The sequence below is a fragment of the Taudactylus pleione genome, unplaced genomic scaffold (assembly GCF_031769625.1).
Source record: "Taudactylus pleione unplaced genomic scaffold, aTauple2 ptg001143l, whole genome shotgun sequence".
NCBI classification, from domain to species: domain Eukaryota; kingdom Metazoa; phylum Chordata; class Amphibia; order Anura; family Myobatrachidae; genus Taudactylus; species Taudactylus pleione.
Window position 1 is genome coordinate 1,135,244 of NW_028285544.1, and position 11,723 is coordinate 1,146,966.

Sequence of the window (11,723 nt, forward strand, 5' to 3'; positions counted from 1 at the left end):
ATGCGCTCTGGGCCACCATTGAACTGGTTGCGAGCGCTCAGCGCTTGCGACTGGGTCTGAATCAGGCCCACAGTCCATAGGTGTCCAAATGCCCTGTATTTCATAAGACCTAAAAAAAAAAAGTATCTTTCTTTTATCTAAGCTGTGCTATGATGAGAAAAGCTACATTGTGATGGCTTGCAATGATATGGTGCCATGCTATTAAACATGCTACAGTACAGTATCCAGTTGTCTGTTATAACATCTTCTCCTTCTCCTTCTCCTTTTCATTCTTCTCCTTCTCCTTCTTCTTCTCCTACTCTTCCTAGGCTTTTATTATTTCCAATTAAAACTAGGGGGGTCATTCAGACCCACTCGCGAGCGGCAGTACGCTCGCAAGTGGGTCGATGGTCCCCACTGCGCATGCGCATGACGGAGGGAGCTCCGTCGTACACATGCGCGAGACCCGGCGAGCGAAGGACTTTCCACTGCTCCAGGTCTCGCACCAAAGGGGGTGTGCTGTCGATGTTGATTGACAGCACGCCCCCTTTGGAGGGCGTGCCGGGGGCGTGCCTGCCAGACGGAGGCGTTCCCATGGAAACGCCTACCGTCTGAAGCCGGCCCCACTGACATCACTAGTGATGTCAGTGGGAGTGATTTTGGCTCTGATAGAGCCAAAATCACTCCAGGGCTTGTGGTTGAGAAACCCGACCACAGGCTTCCACTCGCAAGTCTGATGGTCGCGATGGTCAAGACCATCGCGACCATCTTGTTGGATGCTCGTATATGCTGTGGGTGGTGACCCACAGCTATACGAGCGTCCAGGAGGACGCTCCATTTTAATAGAGGAGGGCCCTGATTCAGAGCGAATGCTCTGGTCAGAGCGTCCGGCTCTGAATCAGGGCCTAAGTTCCAAACTGCACTAAAGCTCTTGTTAAACAAAATTTAATGTGCAAGATTAAAAAAAAAAAGTTAGCAAAATGTTTTACATTTTGATCTATATGTAAATATACTGGCTTTATCTAGGATAGGGTTTATAGTCTACTGCTGTTTGTTGTGTATGGTGAAATATTATCAATGATAGTTCTCTTTTTATTAATTCCCTAATGGCGCCTTTACATTTTTTTTTTACTGGATGCCAAATCCAGTGTTTTTTATTTATATAAATTTTACTGATTGCTAGATGGCTAGAGCTGAGAATTTTTTTCTGCAATGCGTGACTAATTTTCTTACTGTAACTGAACATTTGTATTAATTTTTACTAGCAATCCTGTATTTAATATGTAAATTGTAAAACATGTATAACATGTTTCTTAATAGGAAATGCTTTATCTTTTTATTGGCCTGGAAGACCTCTCAGGTTTATTGTAAGATATGATGTCAAGTGAAACTTAAGCTCTTTGATTGATATTCTACTTTTCATTTCCTGCTCTATCTTCTTTGGAAGCCAATAATAAATCCTTGCTCATTACAAGACAAAAAGATACAGGTCATCTCTGCATCTAAGAAAGTAAAGAGAACAATAATTAATGCAATAGTATAGCAACAAAAGGCCTTTGAAATACTCATTAAAATTCAGACCTCTGTAGTGGTTCCTTCAATGCAATCTGTAGAAAGCAAACTACTGTATGTCATTTTTAATCATAGCCTGCAAATTGGTATAGGTACTAAAATATGAGCAACTTGCCAGAGACATTCCAAACCAATTTGAATTAATAAATATTCTCTCTATAGTGCTTGAAATATGCGGGCACTATATAAAAATAGACAATATTAAATAATATTTATTACTGTATTTCAAGTAATACAGGTTGTGAGATATATTTTTCTTTCTAAGCAGCTTTTATTATTATTTATATATAGAGTGCAGCAAGCTGTGTAGAGGGGAAAATAAGACAATACAGGGTAAAACCATACAGTACAATACAGTAGACAAGTAACAAAGCACTACAAATCTCATGCAAGGGGTGCAATAGAAATATTCATTGTAAGCAGAAACCTGTAGTTATTAGTGTGGGTGCAGATAATGGGTCTAGTTCGCTGGAAGAAACAAACACAGAGGAATGGAGTCCTCGTTGGACAGCCCAAGGAGGAGGTGTGGCGTGTACATGGTGTGCAAGAGAAATAGGTAATGAGAACTGGAGGCAGGAGGGCTCTGTTCATGGAGCTTACATTTTAAAGGGAGGAGGGACTCACCGGAAGACATAAGGAGTGAACCAGTGTAAGGGAAGCTAAGGGCAGGAAGCAAAAGTGAGAGAATCAAAGAGTGCAAAATGTTGATGTAGACTATCAGAACTGTATAAAATGTGTTTATCTTTTAACGAAATATGTTATATAATATAAATTAGGTTTTTATTTCAGTCATGTTTAAAACCAGTCAATAGCTATTTTATGCAAACTTTATATTGTACAAAAACAATATGGAACACAAAACATTCACACAACACATTCCAAAATCATAATATCATGGTATGGACAGGTAGATGAGTAAAACTAAACTTTGCTAATATGTTTTTGATTTGCCTATATTATAATGGGTAACATTCTCCTTAGTTAAATTAGAAATACATTTGGAGTATAAAAGCAACTGACCTGCTGACTTGTGCTTCTTCAAAGTAATGTTTTCCTCAATTATTTCTAATAACGTTGTTATTATTATTATTATTATTATTATTATTATTATTATTATTATTATTACATTATTGGCTTTATAACAGTTTCTTAGCTCTATTGCTCTCTCTCTCTTTCTCAACCTATAAGTACAGTAAATACTGCAGATATATCCTGGTATTTCAAGTAAAAAACTTTGCAGCTTTGAATAGCAAAGAAAAAGTTGGTTATACTGTCAACGATAGTTTTACTTGAATGAGCATAAAGTTAAACTTGTCACATTTACTTCTGCCACCCATTTCCATTGTCATCTGAGCAAGGACAAAGGAAACTGGCAGATGTAACTTAATGAGCTGGAAACATTTTTTTTTCAACCTTTATAATTTCTGGAACTATGCAAATTTTGATTTGATTATTTGATAAAAATATTCCATATTGTTTCTTAAATGTAACAAAAAAATAACTTCTGTTTCCTTATATAATTAAAAATGTTATTCATTTTCATTGTGTGATTTTAGTCTTTGTATTTCATGCTGTGCACAGGAAATTGCACAATTTAAAGTGTTCTTTATTTGTCTTTTCAAAATGTTCAATTACAAAATACTTCACAACTCAAGAAAACAACTTCCAAGACTAGAAAGCACCAGAAATACTTTTGCTAAAATTAGCAGCTTCCTCTGAGTAGTCTTTCAAAACTTTTTTCTTGCAGCTTTTACACAACAGAGATATAAACTTTGCTTTATACTCAATACTACAGTATTGATCTACCTAATACCACATACAGTACCTGTCTAAACTAATTTAAACTCATTTAAAACTTGCTCACATAGCTCTGTGTAAATAAATAAATAAAATAAAATAAAAAAATGTAAAATAAATAAATATATATATATATATATATATATATATATATATATATATATATATGTGTGTATTAGGGATGTGCAGGCTCGGATAGGTTCGAGTTTGCACGCTGAGTTTGGATTTTTCCCTCCAAAAACACGGAACTCAGAAAGAGGCAAAACGTCATCTTGCATGGACGAACATCATCATTCGTGGACAAAAGTCCAAGTCCAGAAATGATGATGTTCGTCCATGCAAGATGACGTTTATTTTTATCTAATGTGATTTACCTGTTCCCGGCATCTCCAGAGGTTCATCAAAAACAAATGTGGTTACTTGGGTATACAGTACTGGTTTTACAGTATTTTATTAGTAGGTGTGAGGTTGGAGATTTCTATTCTGTGTAAGGTGTGTATACTAGGATGATTGTGGCACACATATAATGTCCCCCACAAGTCACACTCTGTGTAGACGAACAAGGACACTCTACAGCATATAACTGCACTCTGCAGGGCCTGCATCATTCTAAGAAACATCTAAAAAAGCCAGTGTTCACTACAAAAAATCTGAGCAGCATCATTCTAGGTAATCTGCTTGTTAAGGGCACTTTCTTTAAAACGTGTAAGAAGGTAGTTAGTGATAATTTTCCTTCTAAGCAGAATGGAAAATGCCATATAAGTAACCACTGAAAAAAAAATAATACTGCAATAATAATAACTTCAGAGCCTGCTGAAGGAGAGAAAAGCAGCAAGTTTCATCATTTTTACTGTGGAGCATGTGACAAACCTATTCCAGAAGATTATTTATAAGGGAGTATGAGTTGTGGATTGCACTCCTTTATCACTAATGAGGATTTGCATTACATACAGGGTCTGAAGAATCCCAGATCACAGATAAATGTATACTGTACATAGACAATGTACAGATTAGATCTTGGGTTCTCTTACTTAGCTTGCATCTACTGTAGCAGTTCGTAAATACTGGGGAAACTCAAGGTTACTTACTCTAATGTGCATAAGCTCCTTAACTATTAACAAAATTATGATGATATATGTTCCCCTACTCCTTGCCTCATTATTTACTCCTTGTGTATCATTATTTCTTCTTCGGGGTCCATGGGGTCCACAGCCATTACGTTGGGGTATGAATCCTGGTCACTACACAGTTAATACAAACGAGCTCTCTGCTCCCAGGATGCATCGGGGTTCCTCCTCATATACCCCACCCCCTGCCTCACGTAGCCATTTCTTCCTGTTTGGTGTGTTCACCACATAGACAGTGGGACTGCTGGAGCAGTCCTGAAGACGGGTAACAAATAAAAAAAAAAAAAGAGAGTTTTACTCTCTATCTCAGCGGGTGGTCTGAGCTGTCCTGGAAGCAGCCTCGTGCCTGATTGGAGGCGCACCGCCCACGCGCTGCAACTACCTCATTCGGCGCCGCACCGCTGCCTCGGCAGGGGATTCAGCAGGGGCTTTCTGGCCCTGGACCGCAACCGGACCAAGGGGATGGCAGGTAAGCAGGTGGTCGCGGCGGACGCTGACGCCGGGACCATGTGGTGGTCCGGCCTTCGGCAGTGAGACTGGCCAGAGATGCGCTGCAGTCAGGAGGCATACGGCTTGTTCTCCTAGCCTAGACCACCGGGATTTGATGTTCTTGACCAGCCGGGGCTTGTGGCGGCAGCCAGGTCAGTTTACCAGGCAGGTCCAAGCAGCATAGGGGAGGTACACTTCCCAGGCTGCCCCTCCCCCAATCCACACACTAGTTCAGTCCTCTGGCACAGTTGATTGTGGATTGCGCTTCCCAGCCTCCATATAGGGCAGCCATAGTGTATATCAGTTGCTCTGTGAATGCTGCTCCTACAAGAGAGGACGTTGGGCAGTCTCCCTGTATTCCTTGCCTACTGCTGGTCTAAGTTTTTACAGGGCTCTATCCTACCTAAGCCTAGGCTGATTGTGGTTGTGAGAGCTTATTTGCATATGACTCGCAGAGTGTTTATGCATGACATGTGATTGTTGTTTTAGTGAATACTGTTTCTTATGTAAAAAGAACTGTGACTCCTGTAAACTATCACTGTCTTTCCCCTTAACCTTTTTCCTACAGGTTAAGCTGTGGTCGGGAGGCATACAGCTTGTTTCCTACATTAGACCGCCGGGATAAGGGGTCCAAGCAGCATAGGGGAGGTGCGCTTCCCCGGCGGCCCCTTCCCCAATCCACACACTAGTTCAGTCCTCTGGCACAGTGATGGTGAGTTCCACTCCCAGCCTCCATAGGGCAGCCAGAGTGTATGTCAGTTGCTCTCAGTTGCTCTTCAGGACGCTGGGCAGTCTCCCGGTATACCTTTCCTACTGCTGGTTCAGGTTTTCACAGGGCTCTATCCTACCTAAGCTCAGGCTGATTGTGGTATTGAGAGCTTATATGCATATGACTCGCAGAGTGTTTATGCATGACATGTGATTGTTGTTTTATGGATACTGTTTCTTATGTAAAAAGAACTGTGACTCCTGTAAATTATCACTGTCTTTTCCCTTAACCCTTTCCTATGGGTGTGTGGGTAATTAGGGTGAAACAAAATCACTTGTGCACTCAGAACTTGTCATTATTATGTCTCAGAGTCTGAAGGACAGGTGGCTAAGGTCCCTGTGCTGGGGGGGGGGTTTCCCCACAGGATTTCATACAATCTGAATTATGTGGTCACTGTGTTAAGTAGACAAACCTCCCAGCTTCCGGATAGGAACTCCCTTGGGTTTTCTTTTCCCAGATTATGGACCAAAATACCTTGTTTAGGGCAGGTTGAACAGGCTGAAATATTCTATTAAGCTGCTGTGCTTTTTGATTAAGAGCCTATGGCAAACATACTGCTTAAATGCGTTACGTTTTGCTGAGTTATGCTGCCTTTGTCTCTGAAAGACTATGTGTGAAGATGAACACATTACATTGGTCCCAGCTGTAGGCTATATGGGCTTTATTGTAATACACATATACTGGTAGGGCTGGGTTGCCCATCCCCCCTCTCTCCTAATTAGGAAGACTCAGCTGAGTTCAGTATTGATTGGGGGGGGAGGGAAGTTGGCTATCCCTGAGTATGCCTTTTTCCCAGGAAAGTGCATAACATTGGAATCCTACCAACTTTTGTTGCTTGGATTCAGTACCGATTGATGCAAATCTACAGGTAGATTTTGCAAAACTGGTCAGTTAGGCATGAATGTGCTACTGTTAAAAATGTTATTTTCCTGAAACCCCTAAACTGTGGTTAGTGGTTAGAGAGTGCTTCACACGTATGTTTTCTGTAAGCCGACACTTGAAGTAGGTTACTTGCAAATGTTCTCAGGAGATTTGGTTCATCTTCCTGGGTGCCTCTCTGTGGATGGCCAGGTTATACAGAGCTTGATGTAATACTTAGCCTTGTCGGCTGTTTGTAGTTGACTAAAAATTTTGTTGCATGTATGTATATATGCCTCCACTCCGGTGATCAGGTCATACAGAGCTCTAGGTCCTACCTGGTGTTTGGTAGTTGGCCAGAGAGCTTAGTGTGTATGAACAGTGAATGTGTATGTATATATGTATATATGTGTGTATATATATATATATATATAATTATGTATCATGTGCATTACATGTGACTTATGGAATTGGCTGTATTATGATGCCTTGTCAGTATAAGTCTATCACTGCTGTTTCTCCTCATGTAACCCGCTACAAAGATACATGGGTACATTTGATGTAAAATGATGGTCACATTAATACTAGACATTGGATAAACCTTGTATGTCCAATGAAAAGGTAAGACAGATGGCTGGGGCCCCTGAGTTGGTGGCATGTGTGACCTGTAGCAGCAGCCCCTATGGTTATGCCCTCTATTTCCATCATGAATGGACATTTCACCTACAGCCATACCACACCGGACATGCCCAGTCTCATCTGACTTTGGAGGCTATGCCGTGTTGGTCCTGGTTGGTGCTTTGATGGGAGACCACCTGGGAATACCAGGTGCTGTAGGCAGTGGTTGAGGCAGGCATCATCTTTAGTAGCCGTTCAACAATTACTACAGGCTGCTAGGTCTTTGCAGCCAAAGACCAGATGGCATCGGCCCCTTACACGGGCCAGGCCACAGAGAGGGGCAATGGGGGTGACCTCACTGGACTTAATATAAATGGGTTGTGGTGGTCACTGTTCTAAAGAGTCACCACAGTAGTCAAATCTACCAGACCATAGCATAGGTTGTGGACAGGTTGGCGACTCCTGCGCTAACCCTGATATTAAGGTATCTTCAGCAGCTACAACCTACCATGTTTAGGCTTCCTGGGCATCTGTCCTGGAGGGACATGTGTGCTCACTCGGATCAAAAGGTGACTTCGTCCTTAGCAGCCTTCCAGCAGTTATGGCAAGCAGCTAGGCTAGTACAGCCAAAAGAATCAAAAGGCAGTCAGTCTCACGCTCCATCCAGCCCTCAGATTCTGGTATATCTTCTGGTGTCTAGGCACGGGTCTCCTCCCAGGAGTCACTCTCAAGAGAGGAAGACCGTCTTCCAACAGTACGTCTCCTCCCTGATCAGAGGAGTCAAAGCGATGCTTGTGGAGCCGGTAAAAGGAGAGGCTCCAGTGTTCGAATGCCAGAAAGTTGGGAAAGCCTCCCAAATCTGACTACAGCCAGACCATACTGGACATGCCCAAGATTGTTTGATCTTGATGGCTAGGCAGCATTGAGCCCAGTTAGTACTTGGATGGGAGACCACCTGAGATACCAGGGGTTGTAGGGAACGTAGTAGGGAGTTTTCTCCGGGAAGGAAAATCCATATTACCAGAAAGGTTGAGGCCTTATATCCCTTTCCAGTACCATTGGCATTCGCCTTTAAATTTTCCACTGATAGGAGATTGGAAGCCGGTTTCAGGGCAGTCTTTCTCTGTCAGGAGCTGTTACTTGCCCGGCCAGGGAAAACGTCCTGGAACTAAGGGCAGTATTCAGGAGTGCTTTTCAAGCTCAGGAAATACTAAAGGGGCAGGCCGGTCTAGGTGCAATCTATCAACACCACCGCAGTAGACTGCCTCATCCATCAGGAAACAGAATGTAATTTTCCAGTGAGATTGGTTGTGTTCATACCAGGAGTCCTTAATTTGGAGGTAGACCTCATGGCTTTGAGTCACAAGCACAGGGTCCCCAGGTACGGGCACAGTGTTTGTGGATGCTCTGGCAGTAGAGTAGAACTTCAAACTAGCGTATTTGCTTCACCTGCTATCCCTCCCTCTAAGGGTTAACGGGAATATGCAACAGTAATACTGATGGCCCCTGCTTGACCCAGACGCTGCTGGTTCGCCAACCTGCAGAGTCACTCCATAGACACTCTGTGGCCTCTTCGGATAAGGTCGGACCTGTTAATACAGGATCCCTTCCTGTATCTAGACCTGACTCGTCCATCTTGGATGGCATGGTTCTTCAAACCTCTGCCTTGAAGAAAGGATGTTCTGTAGTTCAGAGGATAAGAAGCTTACTTCTGGCTTAAAACTTTGTATGTTCTCCGGGGTGAACTGAGAAAATGTGGCCCTAGGTGGTTAGATTTCTCGAGTATGTTCTTCTCATCAGACTGGAGCGTCTCTGATCTAGCAGCACTTTCTTCCCTCTTTCCCGTTTTACTAAGTCATCGGGAGAGAGCGGTACTTCATACTAGGGCGGAATACCTTCCAAGAGTGGTATTCTGGTTCTATATGAATGTAGAGATTGTGGTCCCAGCTTTCAGACTACAAGCCTCTTGGTAGGTGAGGCTTTCCTTGGATGTTGGCCATGCACTACATAATTATGTGGATTGCGCCAACAGCATGAGGAAGTAGGTTCCTTTTTGTACTGTATGACAGTCACAAGACTGGCCGGCCGATAAACGGACGCTGGTCAGATGGATTCATATGATGATTCCTCAGGTCAGTCTAGTCTGGCGGTGCCAGACTCAGTAAAGGTACATCCACACAGTCAGTGGGGCCTTCGTGGGCGGCCTGCTGGGGTGCCTCTGCTGAATACTTCTGCAGGGCAGCCACATGGTCTTCCGTCCACACCTTTGTCAATTGTTATGCCTTTGACACTTTTGCCTCTCAGGATGCCTCCTTCAAGCGTAGGGTTCTCCTCTCTTCTGAGAGTCAGGAGCATCCCCGCCCATAGGTTTAATGCTTTGGGATATCCCCAATGTAATGGCTGTGGACCCCATGGACCCCGAAGAAGAAAATAAGAGTTATGGTATAACATACCTTTGTTAACTCTTTTTCTTCGAGGTCCATGGGGTCCACAGGACACCCACCCAGACGCACCTGTAGTTCTGGGGAAGGTTTCCGTAGTTTCTCCTCTTGAGAGTCTGGACTCATGAGTTATGGGTTTCTTCTTTCTTACCCTTTGTTTGTATCCACCTGCTTAAGCTTGGTAATGAACTGGCTACATGAGGCAGGGGGTGGGGTATATGAGGAGGAACCCCAGTGTATCCTGGGAGCAGAGAGCTCATTTTTGTGTTAACTGTTTGGTGACCAGGATTCATACCCCAACATAATGGCTGTGGACCCCATGGACCTCGAAGAAAAAGAGTTAACAAAGGTATGTTATACCATAACTCTTATTTTTTTTCATGCTGGGTTATTAAATATTGCATTAAGTAGGACAAAAAATTAAGCACATACATCAAATCAATCTTAAGTTGTGGTTGGTGCCTAAAATTGATGTGACTCTAGCAAATCTCTTTGAGAAGACTGGTAATTCACTAAAAGATGATGGTGGACTGCTGAAAGATCCCATAAAAAGGAAAGCTGCTTTTTGAAACTTTGCTTTTCCTTGGCAACACCAGTGAAGTATAGTATGCTGTTGTTTAACTTAAGTTTCTAGGGAGCTTTAAGGATGGACAAATTGCCTTCCTAAGAATGAGCAAGGGAAGAAGGACAACATTTACTTAAAAGCCTTTAAGTAATGCAAAATAAATTATCCTCCCCTACAGTGTCACTGTATACAATTATCTACTCATCTAGATGTATGGCTTGAGTAATGGTTTCTAAAAGAGCTTTGTGGCTGCTTCCAATGATGTTAGACAAACAATCGAAAAATTGTTTAACCCCAACAATTGAAAAATTGTTTAACCACATTTCCATTTGAGGTGAATTCTGTTTTGTGAATAGCTGAATTCAGTTAATTAGGAAGTCACTATAAGTAATTCCCATCAGATGCTGCAGGATAGGAGAACTAGGAGTTTTACTCCACCTCCTATTGTCAACACTTAAGAGACATACTGAGCTATTGACTAGGGAAGCAATAATTGAGACAATTTAGTGGCACCACATCTAAGCAGCCTTTTTGTTCCTTCAGGGATGAAGTAGATAATCTGGGGTAAAAGCCCTTGCAATGGAATGTTTCTAGACTAACCTCCACAGTCCTGTAGGTGGCAGGATTTCAAATGATGTATAGTTACAGTGTGATCAACATCTTCAACAATAGATACAATATAATTTTTTACTTGATATCCAAAGGGAATGTTTTTATGAATATCTTACTTCCGAACTCTCCAATTACAGGCATTCTGGGAATAAGAAATTTCTCCTGTTGCTTTGGCAGATAAAGGCATCAACTTGATCTAAACCGTTCTCGATATGAGGAAGAATCAATCAAATTTGTATATGGAAGATATTTCTGCATGGAAGAGTGCAGTCTATTATCCATTCTTTAGTAAATAGAGGTATCCTTTCCACTATAAATCTACAAGATGCTTCTCTGTTGTTCAACATCATAAATTCCTGATGATTATTATAGGCTCTCTTATGAAGCAGCCAATCAGCTCTATGTAAGCTGGAGCAAATCTTGAAAGCTCAGGCGATAATGTTCCTCCAAAATCCCAAGATAAAAGATTTGTCAACATTCAATATTTCGCATAACAACTTTAGTTACAACAACTAGTGTTGGTAAAGAATTGTCTCTGTTTCCTTGGAATTTTCTAATTAACTATAGACATTTTATTTAGGTAAGGTGGTATATGTGAAATGTTCATCTGGATGTGCTCATTCAATGGGAATGTTATTCTTACAAAGTGATTCCTGGGATGGCAGCAGGATCCACAGCCAAAGGATTGTGGAGTGTCCTTTTCAGAACCACAATGGACTGTACTTACCAGAGACTCCAGCTCAAAATGTTGAGTCTCGCATTCACCTACAGAATTGGTACATAACATGTGGTTCCAGAATGAACATTCTGAAAATGAAAATGGTAATATAGCATTCAATGAGTTCTTTCACGCTTTTGTCATAGTTATTTTTCCATTCCTGTCTTTCCATTAATTC

The 11,723-nt window shown here is 41.9% G+C and overlaps 1 protein-coding gene and 1 pseudogene across 1 annotated transcript in view; both read left to right on the top strand.

The window, feature by feature from the left end:
* Nucleotides 1–11,011, top strand: part of LOC148453485 (glutamate receptor ionotropic, delta-1-like) — a 681,738-nt gene extending 670,727 nt beyond the window's left edge. Inside the window, exon 5 of the mRNA XM_088462068.1 lies at nucleotides 10,965–11,011. Coding sequence (XP_088318194.1) covers nucleotides 10,965–10,979 — 15 coding nt within the window. The 3' untranslated portion in view covers nucleotides 10,980–11,011. The remainder of the gene's footprint in view (nucleotides 1–10,964) is intronic.
* LOC148453486 (5S ribosomal RNA) lies at nucleotides 7,313–7,431 on the top strand (annotated as a pseudogene).
* Nucleotides 11,012–11,723: the final 712 nt, after the last annotated feature.